The sequence below is a fragment of the Miniopterus schreibersii genome, assembly GCF_964146895.1.
Source record: "Miniopterus schreibersii genome assembly, chromosome: 6".
Lineage (NCBI taxonomy): Eukaryota > Metazoa > Chordata > Mammalia > Chiroptera > Miniopteridae > Miniopterus > Miniopterus schreibersii.
In genome coordinates this window covers 23,798,108-23,824,992 of record NC_138107.1, presented here as the reverse complement: position 1 = coordinate 23,824,992, position 26,885 = coordinate 23,798,108, and the positions used below count along the sequence as shown (strand labels likewise).

General features: G+C 38.4%; 1 protein-coding gene across 9 annotated transcripts in view; it reads left to right on the top strand.

The window, feature by feature from the left end:
• Positions 1–26,885, top strand: part of DST (dystonin) — a gene marked incomplete at its 5' end in the record, with an annotated part of 396,243 nt that overhangs the window by 193,112 nt on the left and 176,246 nt on the right. For all 9 annotated transcript variants that reach the window (XM_081141256.1, XM_081141254.1, XM_081141253.1 and 6 more), the window contains one exon: positions 18,343–18,509. In XM_081141256.1, coding sequence (XP_080997382.1) covers positions 18,343–18,509 — 167 coding nt within the window. The remainder of the gene's footprint in view (positions 1–18,342; positions 18,510–26,885) is intronic.

Sequence of the window (26,885 nt, the reverse complement as noted above, 5' to 3'; positions counted from 1 at the left end):
TTCAGCACCCAAAGTCAGGTCTCCCTCCATCACCATTTATCCCCCTTCATCTTCTTCTACTTCCCCCAACCCTTCCCCTCTGGCAATCACCATACTGAGTTGCATCTTTTGATCAGTCCAAACACTGCCTAGAGAAAGGCAATTATCAATTCAGTTTTATTAGTCAGATGATTTCTGCTTACGTGTAAGTCCAGTCATGCCATACTAATTTCCTTTTCACCATATCTATGACTCAGTGTTAGAAATATGCACGCCTTAATCAAGTTCCATGCTGGCTTATTGTTTTTACAGCAAGGCTGTAGAAAAACTGCATAATGTTTAACTAGGGTACAATTATAAAAGTTACATATAAAGTTTTACTGCCTTAATTCATGTATGAGAACATGCAAGTGTTTTTTTTGGCTAAGTGTTCCATGCTTTAAATCACAGAATCGATCAATTTGCTTATACGAAAATCCTAACGAGCACATAAAGGAAATGGCTTGGAAATTTATGTCATAGGAAAAATATTACAAACAATTTTAAGAGATTGATTTTAGAAACAATTTTAATAAAGTATTTTAGGCATTCTCATTTCTCTCCTCCAGCTATTAAAGTGTCCTATTGTTATTTTATGGCTGCTGTTTTGAATAAGAGCCTTAATGTAATTTACAGAGATTTTTAAGTTTTTTTTCCAAGCACCAAAATTAGTATTTCTTAAGGAAAAAAAAAAATTACACAGTAGAGACTCTCTGAAACTAAATTTGAAAGGCACTTTGAAACTAAATGTGAAAGGCACTTTGCTAAATGTCTCCTAACCGGCATTTGCTTTCTGTTTGCACTCAGATTTGTTGAATCACCAATAGTTTCAAAGGTTAACGCAAACTTTGGTAGTGTAGCTGCAGTTCAGAAAACTGAAAGTTAAAGTGCGGGTCAGAATCTTCTTGTGTAATAAAGCCAAGGGTTTGCCTTGCAAGCTCCTCGGCGTTGTAATTTGACAGTGAGCAGTAATGTTTGTCTAAGAGGATTGGTGGCCAGAAATAAGCCACACTGTCTAATGAGACACAGGGACACGGCTGGGCAGGATGCCATGGCATTTCTCGCGTGCGCCTTTCTCATAAGCAAAATGGCCTCATGCTGAAGAGGATGGTCACACAGTCTGAGGAGCTAGAGGTCGGAGGGGAGTTTTTGGACTTAATGGAGAAGATCTAAGTAAGCCCTGGATTTGGAAATGAGTGGCTCTGGGGAACTGTGATTTCCTGCAAATCAAATGGGGAATGTGTGCGGATGTGTAAGAGCTGAGAAAGAAGAACAGTATTTAGATCCTGCCAAAACTCCCTTGAGCCCTGAAAAATATTCTCCTGGAAGAAAATATTTCAGAAGAAAACCGACCAAGAAAACTGTCGATGACACAGAGCCAGTGGAGCCAAACAGTGACAATGAGGGAAAGAAGAGGAGCAGCATTGGGCACTCAAGGGAACAGGCAGTTCCTTTACCCAGGCGACTGGCACGGGGAGGATCCGCTGCCCCCGACCTCACCCTGGAAGCTGGGGTTCGGCAAGGGGGGGCGGTAGGCGCCGACGGGGTTAAGCAGGAGCTGCTGCCGGGGGCTGCAAGCGGTTGGTCTTACCAGGTGAACATCTCCCCTGCTAAAGCCAGTGCCACAGAAGTAAAAGTTAGCAAACTGGATGAAAGGATTTCAGAAAAGGACAGCACTCCACGTTGCGCAAAGAGGAAGAAACATTTAGATGATGTCAACACAAGAGAAATAACATTCCAGAGCAAAACTGATCTTTTTCCTTTCCGAAAGGCAGCCAGCTTAAGTTCCATTTACTATGGTGCAGGGAGATCCCTTGAAAAAAGTGGGTTCTCTGAAGACCCATCAAAAGATGATAGCAGTGGTCAAGAAAAGCAAAACACTGAGAGATTTTGTTCTCATGCAGTACAGCATTTTCAGTTTGAAAAAAAGAGATGCCATTCCCTCTGTACTAATGTGCCCTCTACTTCCAAGGACACAATTGAAAATGAGGTAAGTGAAACGCGGAGCCTGAGTTTAAGGTGTAAATAAGTACTCCGGGTGCTCACTGAGGTTCTGTAATTTGTCTTTTTTAAAAGTTACTTTCTTATTAGTATATGTGAAAGCTGTAGAGTTCTTGGTGCATTTAATTTGTAGCCTTAGGTTTGATTATTAGGATTTTATTGTGACATCACTTTCTTTAATCACACTTTAATTTCAAAAGCCTATATACTTTTGTTATTGTTGCACTACCTCTTTAAGAGAATGCACATCTTTTTAAATTCTCTAGCTCACGTTTCTTGACCTTTCCTATGGAATAGCCTTTGGAAACTTAGCTGCACTGTAGGTAGCAAATAAATCAGAAAGCATTTATGACAAGACAGTGGCTTCATAACAAATGCAATACAATACGATTATTAGTACTGACTTGCTGATTGAGTTTGAAAAGCCAAATTCGATTTCTCTTATCAGTTTTTATATGCAGAAACACTCACATAATTGCTGTCAAGTCTCTGTGTGTGTGTGTGTGTGTGTGTGTGTGTGTGTGTGTGTGTGTGTGTGTGTGTATGTTGGGGGGGTGGGGCACAGATGCAATTGCCCTAATCTGTTCTGTGTCTTTGTTATGTGAGCTATTCCCTGGCCCCAGTGTAAAATTGGAACCTTTTGGACAGAATGTCATAGGAATTTCAATACAACACAGACTGCCAGGAAGTTGAGAACTTTATTCCTAACACTGATATTTAACTTTAGACAAGTTACTTCTCTGGGGTTTTTAGTTGTCTTTAAAATGTAACTGAGCCTGGCTGGAGTGGCTCTGTTGGTTGAATGTTGTCCTGTGCACCAAAAGGTTGCTGGTTCGATTCCCGGTCAGGGCACATACCTGGGTTTCGGGTTCAGTCCCTAGTTGGAGCACATACTGAAGGCAACTGATTGATGTTTCTCTATCACATCTCTCTCTCTCTCTCTCCCCCCTCTCCCTCTCTCTCTCTCTCTCTCCTCCCCCTCCTTACTCTCTCTAAGCATGTCCTTAGGTGAGGATTAAAAAAAAAAAGTATTTATTTACTTGCCTGAGGAAGTACATTACCCAAGCAACCTCCTCTACATATTACTAATTGGGAGGTGATGGATTTTTTTTTTTTTTTAGAGCCATTTCTAACTTTGTTAGCAAAAAGTTTGGACATAACTGGTATATGTGATGTTAAACATTGTTGGCCAGGTCATTATATCATTTGCACAGTGACAGGATTAGGTTTTTATTAAGGTTCATGTGCACAGTCATCATTGGCCTTAGCCGCAGGTTCTCCTGAGGCGTTCCTGTTTATAGACACCATCACACCTTGCCAATATTATGTCATCGATTCTATTTACATTTTACAGTGGCTGCATTTTAAAAAGAAAGCTCCCAGTCTATGCTTTCGATTCCCTGTCAAGGGCACATGCCTGGGTTGTAGGCTTGATCCCCAATAGGGGGCGTGCAGAAGGCACCTGATAGTGTTGTGCTGTCACATCAATGTTCCTATCTCTCCTCCCTTCCTCACTCTAAAAAAAAAAAAATCAATTGAAAAAACTTAAAGAAAAAGAAAGCAAGCATCCAGTCTATGTCATTATCTTTGTAGGTCTGATATAAAGGTCAGTGCAAGAGGAAGTGACTTGCTTGCCACATGTTTATGAATGGAACCACTTGGTTTGTTCACATATGTTTTCCAACTGTTTTTTGCATAATTTGGATTCAAGTAAGCCTTACATGTTTTCATTACTGGAAACTCTTAAAATCTGTTTCCTCGTTGGTACATAAGCCTCTTTTCCCTTCTAATTGTGTATCTAATAATTTTTGAAACATCAGTGAAAAATGCATGTGATAAGTCGTAAACCTCCCGTTCAGATTTGTCAAATCATTGTGATGTGGAGACATTAGCAAAGTCTCCTGTCTTCTAGGTAAAAGCTGAATGGTGTAGTCTTTATTTATCCGGGCGTTTGATGTCTCACTTCCCTGTAGTCCAGATAAAGACTGTTTGTTTGGTGCCATAGAGAGCCAGACCCAGCAGCTCAGCTGCTGCTCTTAGGACATTCTGCCTGTTACCTTGGAGGTGTTGGACCCTGTTTGCTTCATCATCTTTGGTTAGAACTTTGCACAGAGCTCTTTCTTTTGCATTGGACTACATTTTTCATTGGCGAATTAGAAGGAAATGAGAGCTTTTAGCCCATGATTAGTATTACATCCCAGAAATGGGCTGTTAGCTCCTATTCCTTTTATTTGTTCCTTCAGGAACTTTTCCAGGTCCTCTCCATTTGACCCACTCTTACTCTGGGACATTTGTGTGCAGGGTTGGGCTTGGTGACCTTCGTATTAACTTCCAAGGAGAATAGTGTGCAATTCTTTGAACTTTTTTAACCTTAGACTTAGTTCAAGCCTCTGACTTGAACTTGACTGATCCTGTGACATTCATGTGTAGGTGACCAGCCTACTTCTTCTTTAAATCCTTGCAATCATATGCTGACCTAAAGGGGTCAGGGGTTCTGTGGAGGTGGCCCAGTCAGCCTCTCCTTGAGTGTCTAAGTAATAGAAATCTGATAGCATACCTTCACTAGGATAACTAGGTGTAAATAAATAAAAGAAATACTTTAGTTTTGTATATTGCTTTGGAATTGAAAAAAGTGCTTTCAGACAGGTCGTGTCTTTGGATCATCCTAACAACTGTATAAAATAGGCAAAATAAATAATGTCCTTAAGGCAGCACCATAAATGGGATTAGGCAAGTTAAACTCTGCCACAACTTCCCACTTTGATAAATTGTCAAAGTTCTGAAAGGGATTGCTGTGAGGTCAGAGCAGGGGTTGATGTTTATAAGAGTTAATATTCATCTATGAAGGGTGAGTGTTATAAACAGAGGTGGCAAAGGCAGACCATGTTTGGGGATGGGGAGTAATGAGCTCACCGTCTTTACCTTCCCTGAGATCTCTTATTTGCCTAAGACTCACATGCTTCCTGTACCTTGTCACACGGGCTCCTTCCTACCTTTGCACGTGAGCTTTTTCCACAAAGTATTCTTTTTTCTTTCTTTTCACAAATCACACCTCATCCCAGTCCTGCTAGATTGATCTCAGCAAAAATGGTTGTTTTCTCTGTTTATAGGCCATTGGTTATATAACTGACCACATGTGTCACCTGAGGAGCTTTAAAAAATCCAGATGGCTGGATGTCACTCCAGTGAGTGTAATGTAATAGAGCAGGTGGGGCTCCCAGGTCATTCTGATGGTCATGCCTATGGACAGGGAGCTTGTTGTCCTTATACTATAGCAGTACTTCTCAAAGCATGACCTCAAGGTCCCTGCGGTGGGATCATCTGGAATGTGTATTGAAAACACCTCATGTTTCCCAGATTTAACTTGATCAGAATATCTTCTAGTGGGGCATGATTGATCATTGCATATGTTTTAGGCACCCTCTCACACGTTTCTAAATTTGAGAACCAGCGTCACCCTAGCTTAGCATCTTCTCTTCTCAGCATGGGTTTATGATAAGTAGTGTGTGTGATGGGCTGGAATGCAGGAGGTATGAGTTCTAGTTAAGCTTTGCCTCCAGAGAGCTGTGTGACTTGGAAAATCTTCTTCATTTCTCTAGGTCTCTGGTTTATTTTATAGAAAAAAAAGGATATTGGACTAGACCATGATACTCTTAATAATAATGGTATTTGTTGAGTCCTATATGTCAGACATTCAACCATTGTGTTATTTAATCTTCAGAGCAGGCCAAGGAAATGGTTCTGTAATTAACTCCTTTTTACAGAGGATGAAACTGAGCTTCAGGAAGCTTAAATAACTTGCTTGAGTCAGTCAGCCAGTAAGTGGAGGAGCTTGGATTTCACCCCATATTATCTACCAAGCTGACCTCTTAACTGATGCAGTTTTCCCACATATATCTTTTTCAGTTTTAAATTCCTATGAATCCATGTATTTAAATGCATTCCTTTTTGTTTAGTGTCTTTACTCCCTCCTGCATCCCTTGCTTTTTAAAATTTCTCTACCAGATATTTATTATGTACTTGTTATATATTGAACCAAAAGTAGGCACTCTGGGAGAAATAAAATATAGCCCTTTTCTACATGCATTATAACCCATTGTTTGTTCATAACAAATGACAGGGGACCATGGCTGTAAACTTAGTCAAGAAATTAGGCTTTTGAGATGATGATCATGAATAATTTTAACTTCCCACCATACTATGTAGTTGTATTAACTAATGAAAATGCAACTATTTATATGCTCCTTTTCAATCCTTTGGTCAATTGACAATGAAAAGTATAGTGACCTAATTAGGAAAGAAGCCAAAAGAGGAGTGTGGATATTATACAAATTATATTATCAGTATCTCAGTAATGAAGAGTTGAATATTTTTATTAATTGACTTTTATATTATAAAAACTTAAAAAATTGAGAACCATCTCAAGATGTTAGAATCCATTAATATTCAGGTTCACTGAAATATAATATTCAATAATTTTTTTCTTTAACCAATCTTTTATGAATCTTAGACTACAGAATCTTAGAATTCAAGGACTAGGTAAAATCTAAATTTTTCACCTTTCATATGGTAGTGTTGCTTTATAGATCTTGAAAAAAAGGCCATTTGGTTTATAGTTGACTCATTTCTCTCAGAATCATTTAATGCTTTTTTTTTACTTTTTTTTTTCTGTTTCTAGTCATTTAGATTTCATAACCAGTTCATGAAAATTCAGTTATAAAATAGTGGCATAGGTTTTGGGTCTCTGTCAGCATTATAATGCCTCTGTCTTTTCAGTTAAATGAAGGACATGCAAAAGTTTAAAATCCTTTGCTGTGTAAGAAAATAGTTATATCTATGCTTAGTTTTCTCCGTATATGAATAAGAAATAAATGAGCATTTGCTAAAGGTAGCCACCAATTTAGAGCATTAGCAATTGAACAATATCAACTGTGCCTTTACCCTCTATTTAACTCTCCTTTTTAGGAAGGCAGCCTTTAACCAAATAGAATTTCCAAAATATTTGTGCCATCTTCATAGTGAAAAATATTTTGTGGAGCATTTTCACACATTTTTGAAACTTGGGAACATACACTAAAAATGTGTTGCTTACATTTGTTTCTGCCAAAATAGTTAAAACATCTTTGAAGAGATTGTGTTTGGACGCAAACATCTTGGCCTGAAAATTTTGCCTGTGTTGAATGAGCCAATATGGAACTTGCTTTTGCTGACTACAGTGTCAAGTAGTGTGAATGAAAGCATTTAAGCAACAGTATTCACCCTGGTACACAGTTCTCTTCGCTCACTAGGGGGCAGGTACTGTACTGAACCCTGCGGGCATGTCATCTTGGTCTCTCAGTATCTTTGAAGAGATACTTTATATGAGAAGAAACTGAGGTTCAGAGAAGTCACAGGGTTAGTAAGTGGTGGAGTTATGAACCCTGGTCACCACCCTTCACAGCTCTGTGCCAATCTCCCAAGTTAAACTTTTACTCCTGAAATAATTATGTTAAGAGACTTGTGAGGGAGAGGAATCTTGAGTCCCACCTTTAACAACCTGCTGCCTTCATTCTCATTAATACTTAAACTCTCTCAAATAGTATAAACTCTTTTTTATTTGAACAAAAATATATGAAGGAATTGAATTTCCTTAGATAACAGCCTTATGTCTAACCCCTAAACCAGTAGGAATTTTGTGTTTTGTAGGTAAGAACCGTTGACTAGCTATCATTTTTTTATCTACTGTGTGACCCTTAAATCAGTTTTTGCTTCTGTAAAATGAGATGGCTTATCAATAGATAAAGCTCTTTCTGGAATGTGGTAGGGAGTCACTGTAGATTTGGAATAGCAGAGGAAAGAGAACTTAAGGGATCTGGAGTCATAAGACTTAAATTTAACCCAAGTCTTACTTCCACATCTGTAAAATAGGGTGATTTTTTTCGTTTGAGGATTAAACGAGGTGATATATTTGAAGACTTAGTAGACTGTAAGCACTTTATACTTTTATCTTATTACTGTCGTCTTCTCTTGTAGAAAAAGAAAACATCTTGTAACCGTGTGCTGAGTAGAAGAACTCTATAAGTTTTTGAAATTAACAGAGCACTGCTTTCTCTCCAGATCAAAAGTGTTCTGCATAAGTAGAGTAGGCTGCCACCTTTCGTCTCCTCAACTCCACTCATCCTCTCACTATTTCTTCAGCAAATATTTCCTGAGTATCTGTTATGTGTTGGACATTATATTCCTAATTCCATAATTAGCTTAAAATTTTGTCCACCTATTGGAACAGAAATAGCCCTTGGGAGGAACCAATTCTAGAAGCTTATATTGGTTATTTACACCTTAGTACAGATGCATTTCAAAAGCATTATTGATAGTAACTCCGGTGTGAGAGAGGAAGAAAACATAATGCCAGGGGCACACCTGCTGTTCTGCGGGGGTAAAGCTGCCAGTTAAGGCCGTGTGGCTAGTCCAGTGAGCAAAATTTCTATGAACCCCAACATTCCCTTCACAGGAGGGATCCAGGGGTGTAGCTTCCTCTGAAAATGTGTAGCGTTCTGTGTATCAGCTGCTTTGCCAACATAGAGACTGAGAAGCTTCAGTGAAAAGGGCCTTGATGTGAGGGGTTGAGGCAAAGCCAGGCGAGGCCCTTTAGTGGCCTGTGTGTGTGAAGCCATTTTCCCAGCAGTCGGTGCCCCGAGAGGAAGCGCCCACTGTGGCACGGAGAATGAATTAGTCTGAGTAGTGAGGATACGTTGCTTTTTTAAATATGTAGGAGACTTTTCACTCTCTTTCTGCAGATTCTGAACTGGGATTTAGGAGACCTAATTCCATACCCCAGGCCGCCTCCTAGTGTGCTGTGAGACCCTGGATAAGTCATATTACCTCTTGTAGCCTAGGCCTGTTCACCAGTGGAATGAGCGAATTCACCAAATGGCTTTGCGTTCTTTTGGTTTGGGTTCCCTTGATTCCTTAATCCTTCATTGTATTTATAGCCTGCTCTAAACTAAATATCTTAGTTCTTCTAACTTCGGAAATATTGTCTTTTCCAATGTTACACATACGTTATTTATTTATTTACTTATTTAATACTAATTTCTTGTGGTGACATCAGTTACAATTCTGTAAGGCATCATCTCTATATTGCACTGTGCTCACCACCCAAAGTCAGTCTCCTTTCATCGTCATATATTTGACCCCCTTTCCCCCCCTCTCCTGTCCCCACATCCCTTCCCAATCACCCTACTGTCGGCTGTGCCTAAGAGTTAGTTTGTTTTGTTTGTTTGTTTGTTGCTTTCTGTTTTATGTCCTTCAAATGAGGGACATCAGATGATTCTTGTCCTTTCCCCTAAGGCTTATTTCAGTGAGCATGATAATCAAATAGTAAACTTGATTTAAACCTTTTAATCTTTTCAATACATTATAATTTAAAGAATCAAACGTTTTATTATTTGCCTTCCATGCAGTAATGAAACACATACTTTTTTTTTTAAAGTGAACTATCGTTTAGGGAATGTCTGACTCAACTTTGGAAGTTGGCCGTTCTTTTGTAGTCAGTGCCTACCAGAACCACGGCGACATCTGCAAAAACAGGGTGTTCCTGTCGCCCAGCTGTCTGGTGGCATTGGCTTTGCTTAAAGGACTTTCACATTTACAGTCTCAGCTGACCAACACAGTGAGGCTGTTGCAATTCATTAGCAGTAAGTGGGTCACCTAGCAATAAGCTGTGAATGAAATCAGAGTGTGCTGTGAGATGGGATATATGTTGGCTGGTTTTCTTTCATTGAAAACACATTTTGAGTTTCTGTCTCAAATTTTTAAAAATTGTTTTCGATAAATGATTCAGATGAAGCTTAGGTTCACTCCTTGACAGTGGGTTCTCACTGAGTAGTCTCTGGGCCTTGCTCTCTGCTGGGCACTTTTGTGTCATGGCCAGGGTATTCTGTTAATATTGGAAAGTGAGGTTAATTGGAGACCTCTATTCTAAGATGACAAGGTTTACATGACAGGTTAAAACTCATTCATACCAAATGCAATCATGAAATGTACTTCCCATCTCCCTCCCTCTCTCTGTTCCTCCCCTCTCTTATTTAGCAGATAGTTATTAAGCACCTAATCCATGCCATGTTGGGCAGAGGATGGGAGAATGTTCCAAGGGGAGCAGTAACTAGATCAGAAGACCTCAGGAGAGAGGGAGCAGGTGGTTTACATGGTTTGAAGTTTATATGGTTTGGTCATAGAATAGAAAGAGCATGTCTTGAGACAGGAGAGATCAGCCAAGACTGGACTCGAATATTGTGGCTGTGGAGTAAAGAACAAGCTGAACTGGGAAGTGACAGTAGGGCAAGACTTGGTGCTGTTATACTAGCTAGGAGATTATCGCTAATCCAGACACTGAGGCTTAGTTCCAGAGGAAGGTGGAAGCTCTCCTAAGCTCAGATGTCATTCTAGGCCTATCGTGACTGTGTCTTTAAAGATGTCATTGGTTAAATATGTCATTTTCCCCTGTATCCTACCCCAGAGCCTCTCCCACAGTCCACTCTACCTTCTTCTTTTAGTTCCAGTTTTAGGGTTTCAGTTATTGGATGTTGACTGAGCTCTGTCATGAAGGAGAAGGGAAATATATATAGTAAAATATCAGTGTTGTAGTATGGGTAGAGGCATTGTGGGAGAAAAAGAGGTGAATGTAGGAAACAGTATGAGGCTTTTTTGTTGTTGGTAGTATTTTTTTTTTTTAACTGAGGTGTTTTCAGTTTTTTTAAATTTTAGTTTTAGACCTTGCTTATATAGTGAAAAGATAAAACAGAAATGGAGAATTCTTTGTTCTCAAGGTCCAGAATTCTAAACTATAAAAATAACTTTATATATTGGGCATCTGGATTATTTTATTACGCTCTAAAGGGCTCACTATAATTTTTCTAAAATATAGCCACCAGCTAAATTTCCAATTTAGTGGGTTGAGGAGCTCCCATCCAAATGGTTAGGTTTTCTGAGCGTTTGTTTTATTACCAGTAGGAACAATACTCTTGGAATTACACTTGGAGAACCTGCTTCCTAACATGACCAGACAGTTTTTGAGAATGTCTAATGTTGAATATTTTTATAGCCCAGAACTGCTTTCTGTAAACCAGCTTTTTGTCAGGGCTCTGGAAAATATTTGCCCTTGACGTAAAAATTTTGCAGATTATTCTTTCTAATTTAGGCTTGGAGTGTCTAGGAAGAGGAACACATATAAGTAGAGTGGTGGCAAAAGGCAAGCTCCCCTTTCTTGCTGTACCCATGTAGTGGCGCCACCCCATTCTGGATTCTGCTGTATGGGGAAGAAATAACATCCCCCTTGTAATTCAAGTGAAATAAAGATTTGGCCTATTCATGTACACACACACGCACACACACACATATGAAGCAAAAGTAAATGAAAGTGTTTTTTCTATTACTTTGCTTTAACCAATTCAGTACCATTTTCATGTGGGACTTGAACTTATTGTAGCTTATAATAATAAATAATAAAATATTATGTTAGCAGAATCTGTGATAATTTACTGAAATTTCACATTTAAAGCAAATAAGCCAGGGGCGGGGAGGGATTCATTGAACTTGCTTTAGTTAGTTAAAAAGTTAAAGATAATAAGGCAAAATAATTATTTGGATTATAAGTAAAATAGAAAACTCCTGAGATGCAGACCAAGACATGATAGTTCATATGAACCTCATATTTCCAACAGTGAGGCTTGGTTCTCGAAGAAGGTGGAAGCTTTGCTGAGCCCAGTATCACTTTAGACCTATCATAATTGTGTCTTAAAAGATACTTTTGAAATTGAAATTGGAGTTCACTTGGTTCACATGGTAGTATGGTTTTCTGTAATAGATCTTTATAGCTTAAGGCAAGAGTAAAGAAGACATAGAGCTGACTTGACCAGGACTGAGGTTTGGCTGGGTTGTTGCAGTGTAAGGGGAAAGGTGTGAGGGAGTTGAGGCTATTGATTAGAATGACGGATCATGTAGTACAGGCCAGGTAGAGAAGGAGGTAAAGATGGAAGAGGGCTTATAGACTGAGACAAAATTGGAAAGGCAAACAATCTGAGATGTTGGCAAGGCCAGATAATTTATTTAGCTAAAATTAGGGAACGAACGTGCTACAAGAATGGAAAATTGCTCTCAGAATTTAAATATCTGAGGTGGACTTTTTCTGGTTCAAGATGGTGAGGTCCAGGATGTGGTACGTGGACAGCTAAAGTAGAGAGGAGAAGATCAAGGACTGTAAGGATGAGGTGCTAGATGGAGAAAGGCACTTAGTCAGGTGCCAAACCTTTGGGATGTGGGCATCGTTTCTGAGGAGAGGAAGAATGTAGCAGTGCAAGAGTGGCCTTAGTGTGAAAATGAGGGATTCATATGCATGGCTAATGATTTGAAAACTACTGCCTTTTCATCACTGGGGGAATTAGAATACATTCCCTCTGCCTGTGGTACCCGAGACTTGAGTTAATATAGTGGGAGAGACCGGGAGCTCAGTAAATAGGTAGAAGCAGTATAAAGTATTGAAGGTGTAAGAGACTTTTTTTTTTGCCATGGAATAAATATTTCTGGAAATTTTAGGCATGGTGTCAAGCTGGGTCAGGAGAGATGAAGCAGTTGGTATAATATGGGCAAGAGAGTCTCAGTTACAGGAAGAACTTGAATTTGGGTGGTAGTCAACAGTGACCTGGATGTGAGGCATGAGGGCTTCAAGTTTCCAAAAGGAACTTTGGTGTAAAGTATTTTGTTTGTTTTTGATGCTAGCTGACAGATTGCTTGTGAGAAGCTTTAAGCAGCAAATACTACAAATAAAATTGTGGTGGGAGAAGCTAACATTTATAGTTTTCTACATTCCAGGCACTGTGTTAAAACGCTTGATGTGGATTATTCCGTCTAATCTTTAGAACGCCTCAAGGAGTAGAAATTATATGTCATCATTTAAATTTTTTAAATGAGGAAATGGATTTTAGGGAGAATATGCAAATAACTCTGCATGACAATCCTAATTAGAAAGAAAGAAGTAAAACTGTCATTATTTGTAGAGGACGGGATACTGTAGAGAGAGAACCCTAAAGATTGCATCAAGAAATTACTAGAACTGATAAATGAATTCAGTAAAGTAACAGGGTACAAAATAAACATTCAGAAATCAGTTGCATTTATGTACAACAATAATGAACTATCAGAAAGAGAAACTAAAAAAAAATCCATTTACAATTGCATAAAAATAATAAAATTCCTAGGAATAAATTTATCCAAGAAGATAAAAGACCTATACTCAGAAAATTATAAGACATGGAAGAAAGATATTGAAGAAGATACAAATAAATGGAGGCATATACCATGCTCATGGAGAGAAAGAATTAATACAGTTAAAATGTTCATACTACCCAAAGCAATCTATAGATTCAATGCAATTCCCATGAAAATATCAATGACGTTTTTCACAGAACTAAAACAAATAAGCCAAAAATTTATATGGAACCAAAAAAGATCCTGAATGGCCACAGATATCTTGAGAAAGAAGAACAAAGTGGAGGTATCATACTACTTGGTATCAAACTATACTACAAGGCTATAGTAATTAAAACAGCTTGGTACTGGCATAAAGATAGACACATAGATCAATGGAACAGAATAGAGAACCCAGAAGTAAGCCCACACCTACATAGTCAATATATGACAAATGATGCAAGAACACACAGTAGGGTAAAGACAATGTATTCAACAAATTGTGTTGTAAATATTGGACAGATACATGCAAATAAATGAAACTAGACTAGCTTCTTACATCATATACAAGAATAAACTCAAAATGGAGTAAAGACTTATGTGTAAGATTCAAAACCATGAACTCCTAGAAGAAAATATAAGCACTAAAATCTCTGACATTTCTCTTAGCAATATTTTTTCCTGATATATCTTCTTGGGCCAGGGAAACAAAAGAAAAAATAAACAAATGGGACTACATCAAACTAAAAAGTTTTTGCATAGCAAAGGAAACCATCAATAAAACATAAAGACAACCTACTGAATGGGGAAAGATACTCACCAATGATATCCTATAAAAGGGGTTAATATCCAAAATTTATAAAGAAGTCATACAACTCAACATCAGAAAATCAAACAATCAAATTTAAAAGTGGCCCGAAGACCTGAATAGATACTTCTTCAAAGAGGACATTGGTGTGGCCAATAGACATATGAAAGTATACTCAGTGTCAGTAATCATCAGAGAAATGCAAATTAAAACCACAATGAGTATCACCTCACACCTTTCAGAATGACCATCATCATTAAATCAGCAAACAAGTGTTAATGAGGGTGTGGAGATAAGGGAATCCTTGAGCACTGTTGGTGGGAATGCAGATTGGTGCAGCCCCTGTGGAAAGCAGTATAGAGATACCTCAAAAAAATTAAAAATGGAACTACCTCAACCCAGCGATTCCACTTCTGGGTATATTTCCAAAGAAACCCAAAACACTAATTCGAAAGAATATATGTATCCCTGTGTTGACTGCAGTGTTATTTACAATAGCTAAGATATGGAAGGAACTCAAGTGCCCATTGATAGATGAGTGGATAAAAAAGATGTGGTATGTGTATACAATGGAGTATTACTTGGCCATAAAAAGAATTAAATCTTACCATTTGTGACAGCATGGATGGACCTAGAGGGTATTATGCTGAGTGAAATAAGTCAGATAGAGAAAGACAAAAACCATATAATTTCACTTATATGTGGAATCTAAAGAACAAAATAAACTAGCAAAATAGAAACAGACTCATAGATACAGAGAACAGACAGATGGTTGCCAGAGGGAAGGGGGTTTGGGGTCTGGGTGAAAAAGGTAAAGGAAGTTACAAATTGGTAGTTACGAAATAGTCACGGGGATGTAAAGTACTGCATAGGGAATATCAGGGGGTATCATTTTGTAAAGTATATGATTGTACCTGAAAGTAATACAAAATAATATTGAATGTAAACTGTAATTGAAAAAAAAAAGTTTTTAATTGTTAACTGTTGGAGAATGGGATTTGAACCCAGGCAGCATGAATTGAAACCCTTTCTCAACACTGTATTGCCTCCAGGATTTGAAGGAAGGAGGCTTGATTACTTCCCACAACCCAACCTGACCTGTCATTGCTGGAGGATTCAGGCTGTCCTGCTGATTTTATATCAGGGGTCATGAGCGACAAGAACAGATTTACAGTCTTTAGCATTTAGTTTATTTTTCTTTTTAATTTGGCTGCATGGTGTCACAAACAGTTTGATATACTCCTATAGATAGTGGCTAATGGTACAGTATATTTGTTGGGAGGCTGGGTGAGGGGTGGGATTGAGCAAAAAAATAAATAAAAAGAGAAAAACTTGAGAACAGGAACAAGTGTGGTGATTTCAGGGGTGAGGAGGGTAGGGGGTACATAGGGGATAAAGGGTGGTGGAAGGAGGCTTGACTTGGGGAGGTGAACAAACAATACAGTGTGCAGATGATGTGTTGTAGAATTGTGCACCTGAAACCTGTATAATTTTGCTAACTAGTGTCACCCCAATAAATGCAATAAAAAGGAAAAAATAAAAATAAAATAAAAAATACCTTACCTTTCCACGTGGGGATAATATTCAGTTAATTGGAAAAAGCAGGAGAATCTGAAAATGAATTAGTGTGTTCGATATGTTCAAGTTTGGTTCATCACATGTTTGAATATGCATTTTTAAATTATAGCCTTTTAAATAGTGTACTCATGTGTAACACCAAAATTTTATGTGTGTGTGTGTATAACAATCTGAAATTTATCTGTTATGAACTCATTTAATAAGAATATATGATTTTCTCTTGGTTGATATTCAGACTATTTTCAGACTTCTAAACTTTTCCCCCTTTGATATCCTTCCTCGGGTAAAGTGCTGTTTTGCACTTGAGCCTATTAAACTTAAATTGGTACCTTGCAGTTGAAATTTACTGACTTCCCTTGTTACTAGGTAATTACTTTTGTGACTGAACTGGCATGGAATGTACTTGACCCAGGAGAAAATAGCCTCCCCGCTCCCCTGCTATCTTCTTTTTCTTTATATAGCTGTAAATACCACCCATGTAGCTCCTGCATTGCGGGGGTTCCCCAAAGTAGTTGATTTGATAATTTGTAAAGGCTAAGAGGGACTTGTGAAATTTTACGCAAACGTTCAACTTTTTCATTTACAGTTTCCTAGGTTAGTTTCTCTGAGCCCGTGTTTCTAGATTTTGATTATTTTGAGGCAGCAAATTTAAAAGCTTTATCTTTTATTCCTCTTTACAGAAGGAGAATTGGGAGAACAATAAAACCAAGTTTGTGCTTCTCCATTTGTCAAAAAGAATAATAAAACTGTAAAATAGCTGACACATTGAGCACACACTTACTACACTGTGCTCGCACTGTTGAATTCTCACAACAGTGTAATGATTATTACCATCACTGTTTCACAAGTGAGGGACGGGTCTTAAAGCAGCTAAGTCACTTGAACATGTAAGTGGTGGAGATGGGATTTAAACTTTATGCAATGTGCCAGAAAGGGTTCTAGCTTAATTTTAAACCAGAATATCAGTTGGATATTGGGTGGAAAAATTGTGGTAATTTTTCAGCTCTTTTTGTCCACATTAAAATGGGAGGGACGGAGGGAGGGAGGGCCGGCCCTGGCTGTGTGGCTGTTTTTTAGAGCATCGTCCCATGATCCAGAAAGTTGTGGGTTCTAATTCCCACATACCTAGGCACATACCTAGATTGAGGGTTCGATCCCACATACGGGAGGCCATTGACTGATGTTTCTCTCTCATCATTGATGTTTCTCTCTCTCTCCCTCCTCCCTCCCTCCCTCTCTAAAAAATCAATTAAAAGAAAAGACATCCCTTCTATATATCCTTTATAGTGTGTTCATAAACATAGTTCTTTTCTATGCTATGGATGGTAACACAGATTCTTAGGAAAGATGAGTGAAGCCCTGGCCACTCGTCGAGGAGCATGCCCCTGCTGTGGCTGAGTGGAGCTCCACCGGGCCTCTGCTGAATACTGGAGAGAGGGTGTGGGTGTGGCCGTCATCTCCAAGGCCTGGTGTGGCCTTTAACTGCTGCAGTGCTCTTGCCCCAGGTCCCTGGGTTGGCCACGACTCTGGTTTTTGTGGCCAGCTGGGAGAAATAAAGGGCTTCCTGTTTGAGCTTGGCATTGGCACAGTGACTAAAGGCTTTCTTTAGTCTGTTGTGTGTGTGTGTTTCATTCTCTACTTTCAGTTGCTTGACTTTGTCTATTTTGACCTCTGACTTCTGTGTTGTATTTATAATCTCACAGTAACACTTTGGACTGAAAAGTCTTAAACATTATCTGCTTCTACCTCCTAGCTCCTCATTTATAGATGAAGGAGTTGACTCACAGACATGAAATGAATTACTCAAAGCCATGGGACTAGTGGGCAGGACTAGAAGCCAAACTTGTGACTAGTGATTTTTTTTTTTCTTGTTATAAAGTGACTTGTACCTCCCTATGTCTTGCTTCCAGTCTCTTATTTGCTCTCCCTGATCCTGGCTTGCCGCCTGTCTTCTTGATCCCTTGGCTTTGCGTCCTACACCGAATGAGGCAACATTTGTTGGTGTTAATCCCAGCTTTGGAATTACTGTGTGACCCCAGCTAAACTCTTTGTGCCTTAATATCATTATCAGCAGATTAAGTAGGAACCTTACCAAAGAGGTTCTTGAGAAAATGTAAATCATTGGAGCTGGTGACCTGTTTTTTTAAATTATTTAATGGAAGAGACTTTTAGAAAATTTAATGAAAACAAAAAGTATAGGGGGAAAAAATCAGCTTTTAAAGGTTTCTTGTTGAGTAGGCTGAGCAAGGACTCTTGAGAAAATTAAAGAGATTTTAGGCCAACTTATGTTCATTGGACAGGGTACTGTTTTTCCTTCTTTGCACAATATCTGTTGGATCAAATTCTGCTCAGCATGTGGTAATGTAGATTAATTTGTAGGTTTTACTTTTGATCTGTTTGAACTTGGAAAAACATTCTCTTGAGTTGTTTTAACAGATCTGATTAATCAAGAGGAACATATTTTTTTCAATGCTATGACATTTAAATATAATAAAAAAATTAGATGCTTAAGTTTAATCTGACTTTTTCAATCTATTAACTTCTTTGAAACTCAGTTTCCTTAGATGTAAATGGGAAAAATATACTTAGCTTACAAGTGAGAGTTATGAGGATTAAGTGAAATAGCACTGGTGCAGTGCTTGGCACATAGTAGGTTCTTAATCTGAGTTAGGTTCCTTCCTTCCTAATGATTGAACACTTTCTATTATCTTTAGATATCTGATATCCATGTTACTGGAGAGTCAGAGGATATGTCTGCAAAGGAGAGATTGCTGCTGTGGACACAGCAGGCGACAGAGGGTTATGCTGGCATACGGTGCGAAAATTTCACTACCTGCTGGAGAGATGGAAAACTCTTTAATGCCATCATTCATAAATACAGGTATGGAATTTGTGAGATTTTGTCCTTAGACAAATATGAGCTTTTTTCATTTCCACATTTTAAAATAACCTTTTATTATTATAAAAACAACACATGCACATGGCAGAAAATTAGAAAATACAGACAAGTAAAAGTAAAAACATCACATTTCCACCACTCGGAGATCTCCCCTCTAAGCGCGGTGCACACACGCAGGCCACAGAGCTGTAATATGTTTTTGGCCTGTGCCAGTAATCTAGCAGATAGTAAGCTCTGATATGTGGAATCTACAGGGCGGTGACCAAGTTCATGTATATAGAGGACTGATGAGTGAGAGATACAGGTTTAGTTCAGGCTTACAGCTCACAAATTTCCAAATTATAGTCTCCTAGTCTATTTACTCTAGTGTCTATCTATGTTTAACGGTGGCCAATTTTGGGATGGTAAAGTTTCCCTGTGAGAATTATTAACAACTAAATCCAAGTTAATGCTTACATAGCACTTCCTAAGTCCCAGGTACTATCCTAAGCAGTTTACATATATTAATTTATTTAATCTTCACCACATCCCTGAGGAAATATTGTCACCCCCAGTTAACAGACAGAAGCTGAGACACAGAGTAAAGACTTGCTTAAAGTCACACAACCAGCCCTGGCTGTTGTGGCTCAGTCGGTTGAGCACTGTCCGATGCACCGAGAGGTTGAGAGTTCAATTCCTGGTCAGGGCACATGCTCAGATTGCGGGCTTCATCTCCAGTGGGGGCGTATAGGAGGGAGCCAATTGATGTTTCTTTCTCATAGGTGTTTCTATTTCTCTCTCCCTTTCTCTAAAATCAATAAAAACATATTAACAAAAACACACAGCCAGCAAGTGGCCCTCTTGGCATTCAAACCCAGGCACTCTGGCTCTTGAGTCCATGCTCTTATTACCTTCTAAGAAGCTAAATCCCCAGAAAATATTTATTGAAAACAACGTATTTCTTGATCTCAGTTATTTGTCCTAGTTTTTCAGAGATTATATGATGTTGTTGAAGAACTGAATAACTTCCTAAATAGAGTAAGCCTAAGCTATAACTTATGAAACTGACAAACTTGTTTGAGTTCAGTAAAAATAATAATTTTATAGAAGAGTTAATGTTTTGATAACTTTCTACGTGTTAGGTATTCTGTAAGTGCTATCCATGTCTTATCTCGTGCAAATCTCCCAACAGCCGCATATGGCAGGGACTGCTATGATCCCACTTTTACAGATGAGGGACCTCAACAAGGCCACACTACTATAAGTTACAGAGCTAAGATTCTGACCCTGGTCTTTTTTATTTGAAATCCTATTTTCTGCCTCCCCTCTCTTCCCCCTTTCTTCCTTTCTTTTCACCCCCCTTCTCTCTCCCTCTTTTATTTTTGGAAATTTTAACACCTGCAACACTGTAATGAATCTCCTGTGTATCCACACCCACAAGCCCCCTTTAAACACTAGAATAATTTGCTTCCTTTATGGAACAACATTTCAATAGAGGTAGGCGTAGGTTGATGAATTAAAAAAGCAGGATCAACTTGCCTACACTTGCCCAAAATCAGTACCAGATCTCCTGGAGTAACGCAATGACAAGAGGGTTGAGTGGTTATAGTTGGGGTGGTAATCACACTGCACTTCCCCTGTGACTTAAACATGAAGCCATCAGAGGCCTACATAGCTGGACACATTCTCTACCTGGCATGATAAGATCTGGGTCTCTGAGTAAAAATATTTGGATTGCCATACTTAAAGGGTTTATGTCACGATGCATTTTTGAGGGTGTACTCTATTCTCTTCTTTGAAGTCTTTTAGGTAGAAACAAAACATTTAGAAGCTAGCTATGCTAAAATAATGGACTTTGAAAAGCAGTGGTCTCCGGGCATTGTCTCTACAATACTTATGAAGAATTATAAACACAAACTGGTATATGCATGCTGTACATTTTTCTCCTAAGTACTTAAATAAGTTAATTTATGTCAGAGATCCTAAAATTTCCCAGGGAAGTTTAATGTTATAGAGCTTATATTACTTAAGGAGAGAATTTGTATCTTTTGAATGTTACTTGTTTTGAACTTTTATTTTGGCAGAGTGATCACTTTAGAAAATTGTTTAGCTTTAACTTTGAGCTTTGATTTCCTAGTTTGCTGTTTTCCTTTGTTAGAATTCATGATAAAATTGCTGAATATTAGGTCTAACTGCTTGCAAGAGTTCTTTGTTGCTGAAGTTTCGTTAAGTTATCCTGTGCCTCATAAAATATTACCATGTGTGTTTTTTCACCACAAGGAACTTTTCATCTGTAGAACTGTATTTGAATTAAGTCCTTGGGCCTTTCTTTTTACTTAAAAAAACAATTGAGTACTTTTCTTCTAGCATATGTAAGAATTAAATGAATGGGGTTGAACTACACATAGTTTTCACTGTTGAATGGTTGAATGTCTTGATTTACTCTAAAGACAAAAGAGACAAAGTTATGAACAATTGAAAAATCACTATAAGCAGATGTTTGGATATTGGACAGTAATATTCATGTTTAGAGAGCAGTGTCTTATTTAACAGTTGTTTTCACTTGATAATTATTGCCTTAAATTTTGTGATGTATTTGGGTTTGCTGTAGAAACCTATCTACTTAAATGGGCTTTTGGGGTATTTTTTAGATAAAGTATTTTACTATTAATATGAATTTTATTTGACTTCTGGCACATGGATTTCATTTCTACTCAATTGTCAAGTCTAACTATATGGAATACTTTTTAAAGAAGGATCTTAAGAGGTAGTGAGGGCTTAGCAGGAGAGAACCTCGTGATTGCTGCAGTGGATAGAGAGGGATTATAATGCCTCTTATACTACAAGTCTGCATGCCCTAGATAGAATGTGAAAGATTTCTCTGGAGATTAGAAGGAAAATAGATAATATTTTTCATCTAAAATCAAACCAATATTATTTGTAAAAAATTATTTACCAAGATTTCTGTCTACATAATATGTTCTAATGGAGGGAGTCAGTGGCGGGGGGGAGGAAAGGGGGACATCTGTAATACTTTCAACAAAAAAGATAAATTAAAAAAATAGAAGTCTAATTAAAAAAATTAAATAGGCATTGATGTGAGAATGATCATGGGAAAAAAAGATTTAGAAATATTGATCTGAAAATAGGAACAAAGTAATAGCATTCTTCAGATTTTGTATTAATGTAAATACTGTCAAAAATTATTAATAAAGTACATTAATTTGGATTTTCTAGCATATTTTTATTGTTCCCACATAGAATATGATTTTTTTAAAGTAGATGGAGTGTTAACCCCAGTAAGTAGTACTTTACTAATAATTTATTCTAAACTATTCCATAGAAAACTTACTTTTCTAATATTTGTTTCTTGAAAGAATAATTATGTGAAATAAAAATGAAGAGAAATTTATATAATAAGACTAATTCATAGATGCTATACAATAAAAATGACTCATGATGGTAAAAGGAAAGTAACTGTCACATAGTAGGTACCCCAGAATATTGATCATGTATCAGTTCCTGACTAGCTGTGTTCTCTATATGGTAGCTTTTAAAATGATCATAGTCCTGCGAAATAGATGGCGCTCCTTCCATCTTACCAATGTATTAAATTAGCACATTATTCAGTTATAAAGCTGAGGCTCCAAAGGTAATTAACATGCTCAGCATCACATACCTTTTAAAGCATATTAATTTTTTCACTGAAAACCACAGTTGGTAAGAGATCTTAGGTAAATACGCCTCACTATTGCCCCTAGCCTTGATTTTCATTCAAAAGAATAACTAGGAAGACTGGATTTGATGGACTTAGATCAAAAGGATGTTGCAAAAGCAGTTGATAAGTAAGTAGCTTAAAAGCAAGAGAGGGTGAAGTAGAATTAACCGGGAACCAATAGCCAAGGGATTTGGGAGTATCCCCTGAACACTAGTAGATTAATGAGTCACCAAGGGTTAAGACAGACAGAGGAGTACAATTCCACAGTAGTCCACATTCTGCAGAGGTAGGTGCTACCAGCAGAGGGTTCCACTGATAGTCCTGTGCTCTTGTTTTTAAGTGTGCACTGGCGTCAGGAAAATGGACTTTCTCCTTTCCGAGAGAAATAAAGCTCTGCCTTCCAGCTTGAAGTTCAGCTCCTCCTGACTTATCTTACTTTATCAGTTTCTCCAAGTGGGTATCTGCCCTAGAACACTGATGAAAGCCATGTTCCAAAACAGCAGCACCCAGCTTCTCTCAGTGTGAAAACATGTTTGCCTGAGCAGGCAGGAACATGAATGCGGCCCCCAGGCCAGAAAGTGTAGTACAGAGTGTGCAGGAGGGCCCTGTGAACCTAAGGTGGCGATGTGGAAAGATACTAAGTGTGTCAAGACTAAAGTGCCTGGGGGTTCGGGGGTGTTTTGGAGAGAGATTATTTCTGTTTACTAGTTTCTGCTTGTCCTATTCTTGTTTTTAATTTATCCCATTCACTTAATTAACTCTTCTTTTAAGGGCCCTGGCATTCTTTTCATAAGCATGTTTTAAATATATTACCCAAGGAGCGTACCATTTAGATATGTTCTAATTAGGCAGCTAGGGATTTTTCACTTGTCCGAGTATGTAGTTGGGAAGGTAGCAATTATTTTGTTCATTGTTTGCCTTTTGAATTAGAATTTAATGGGGCCGTCATATTTCATTATTTTAAATGTTTAAAGATGCTGTAATTGGGAAGGTTAGACTGAAAGGCTGTGGTCAGAATCATCTTGTTTAATAGTCTGACCTGGAGGCCTGTGATTCAGCCACATGCTTGGCTTCAGTCACACCTTACAAGCTAAACTGGATTGGACTGGTTTACTACGGGGAGCAGGCCCTTTAGGGTTTGAAATGTTACCGTAGGAAGTTGGATGAATGTTGATTAGGTGATTCTTATCCCTCAGAATCTGGTCAGCCCTCTGGCTCCAGAACCCAGGGGGTGGGTGGGTGTGTGTGTGTGTGTGTGTGTGTGTGTGTGTGTGCGCGCGCACTCGTACATACAGGTGTGGGCTCTGGTTTGTGTGACCATGGGCTGGGCAAGGACGGAGTCCTGTAGGTTATGAATTTTTAAAAAGTCACAAGTATTTTAGTTTGTGAGGCAAAATCACATTGCTTACTTCCCTTACCAAGTAAACTCAAAACTGTTGAACTCTGAGAGCATAGGTGATTGACTTCTAACCAGGTGATTGACAATTTTAAATCCTTGGAGAGCTCACATGCACTGCTTGTAATGCGTCTGCATCCAAGTCAGGTGCATGAGTTCGTGTCCACATCTGGTGACTGTTTGTAGTGTATCTGTATATTTTTACATGCAGTTTTGGGTATATAGTTTGGCATGTAGAGGAAATATCTACTTATGTTCCTGGGTCTCTTTCCTAGATTAATTTACAAAAATTTTCTATAATATTACTTCTATTATTGTAAGAAATAGTTCTTTATAGATATGAGGTAAGGAATAGTCTAAATTCTCATAGTACATTTTTTGTCAGAAAACTGAACAAGTGACCCTCCCATAATAGGAAGATGGCTCACCTGGCTGTCCTCACCGTGAAAGCCTGATGAATTTTGTAGCCATTGCTACAGTAGGCATTCCTTGCCACAGTTCTACTTTCTCTTGTATCTGTGATTTAAAGCAACCAACTGAAAATACATTAACATAAAACACTCAAACAGAGTAAAAGGGTATGCATGGAAATGTGATCACGCCCCCCCACCGATTCCTGAGGCAATTGCTGTTAAATTTCTTTCATATTCTTCCAGAATTTTTCTATGCATGTGCAAATACCTATTTTTTCTTTTTTGAGGGAAGGGTAAACTTTATTGAGATAATGTTTAATAAGCACATAACCTTGAATACATATATAATCTTTTCTAAGACACAAATAAGAGAATAATATATATATTATTTTACATCATTCTTTTTCCCCCTTAATTCATTTTAGATGTCTTTCCATATCAGAACAAATAGATTTACCTTATTCTTTTAAATGCTGCATAGTATGCTATTATATGGATGTAACAATTTATTTAATAACACCTTATTGATTGACATTATGTTATTTGATACTTAAAAGTGTTGTATTGGACTTTGTATGTGTCTTTGCACAGATGTGAGAATGTGTCTGTAGGATAAGGTCCTAGAAGTAGAATTGCTGGGTCAAAGGATATTACATTTAAGACTCTAAGACTTATGTCTGAATTGTGTGCCAAGAGTCGCATTGATATATTATACCCCTTCTGTACTCTTCCCCCACCATGATGCCTTTAAGAAACAAACAGTTCCTTACTTTATTTGTTAATTGCATTCTAGCAGTTTTAATTTGCCCTTTGATTTTTCTTCAGCTTTTAAAGTATGTGCTAGAGCTGAAATTGCAGACCTGTGTTTCCACACCTTGTTGTGTTCAGGAGTGCAAGCTATTCGTTTAAACATGTATATGCTAGGAGTTTAGTGGGGAAAATGGCCAAATAAGTTGGCAAGTCCGAGTGATCTAATCTTTTAAAGAGAATGTCAGCGGTGGGGGCTGCCTTGGGATAACATCTGAGAGAGTGCCCATCACAATGCCAGAGGTGTGGGAAGTGTGTAGCGAAGGAGCACCTACACTATCCAAATCAGTACTATTTTCTGTGTTTATTAAAGTCTACGAGGCTGTTATGGAGCTGATTGTTTGCAAAGTGAATCATAGTTTATCAAGTACCTTTTAATATCTGAGGTTGTGAGATTCCAAGCTTGCTGTACATTACAGCATTTTTCATTCTTTGCTTTCTCCCTTGTTAGTAGAGAGTCAGTTTGTAGAAAAAAATTGGAAGAATTGTTTGAAATAAACTCAGGCATCTAGTTTTGAGAAAAGGGAAAATTACCTTCATAGCTTGTTGCCACCTTGGAGCTCTTGGCTGTGTTTCTTTCAACAATATGTGTCCAAATATGAGCATACAGGAATGTCTACACCTAGTTATGCAACTGTGGGTGGGTCTCCTGCATGTTCATATTTATTTGTGTGGGCAGGAGAAGGAAGAACCATATTACAGGTCTTTTTTTCCTCCCCTGTGGGTGGGGTGGGGAGGTGAGATGTTTTTTGCACCAATAAGAACAGTAAGAATATGCTAAGCCCAAACATGATTTAATCCAAACAGTCATCTTCAGGAATTTGTTATGGCAACTGCTGTGCCATCGTAGGATAAGCGAGGCATATTTTGTGAATATTTTTATTGTGTGATTTATTGAAGGGCAGATGTTAAGTGGTATATGTGTCTTCATGTATGTGTGTGTGTCGGTGAATTGTGTTCAGGAGTGCAGAGGTTGTTCTAAAACTGATCTCTAGGTAAAGGGAGTATATATATACACACACATATATATGGATATATTTTTAACTTCCACAGAATCCTTTGCAGTTCCTTACAAATTGCGGAGAGTATACTAATTTCCCGGGAAATCCTGACCTGTAGGAGCCCAGCTATCTACTTGCTGTGTGCCTGTACCCAAGCAATGAAACACACCCGAGAATGTTAGACTTCAGGGAGATGGGTTTCACTCTGACTTCATGGTTACCAGCCTCAAGTGGTTCTCACCGGGCCGTCTTTTTCTTTTCATATTAACTTACCTTTTCTCTCCCTCTCACCACCTTTCCTTCCCTCACTGTTAACTGATGGTCTCAATTCCTGCTCTCAGAGAAAACTGAAGCCAGCCAGTGTAGTGCTTCTTTTTGCTACCAAGGAGACAAACCTCCCTTCGTCTGTATCCATCCTAGCCCCTGTTAACAGAAGAGGCTTCTCTCCACCTACCCAAAGCCTGTCCCCCAACTCCCATGTCCTGGATCCCATCTCAGCCATTGCCCCCCAAACCTTCTTTCTCATTATATTAAACTTTTCTCTCTCGACAGATCTTTCTTATTGCACTTGAAGCTCATTGGAACCTCTTTGTTAATAAAACAGCAGACAGTAACCCGCCCCCAGCCCCTCGCTTATTTTCCACCTGCTGCCTTTTATCAGTCCTTTCCTTAAAGCCAGACTTCTTTAAAGAGTCCATACACTCTGTCATTTTTATTTCTTTGCTCCATACTTGTTCCTCAACCCCCTCTAATCTGGTTTCTGGCACCGTAATCCACCGAAACACTTCTAAGCTCATGAGTGACTGCTATGTGGCTGAATTCCTTGGACATTTTTCACATCTCATCTTTCTTTTTTTTTAAAATATATTTTTTATTGATTTCAGAGAGATGAAAGGAGAGGGAGAGAGAGATAGAGATAGAAACACCAATGATGAGAGTCATTGATCGGCTGCCTCCTGCACGCCCCCGCCTGGGAATCGAGCCGGCAACCCGGGCATGTGCCCTGACCGGGAATCGAACCCCAATCGCCTGGATCCTAGGTCA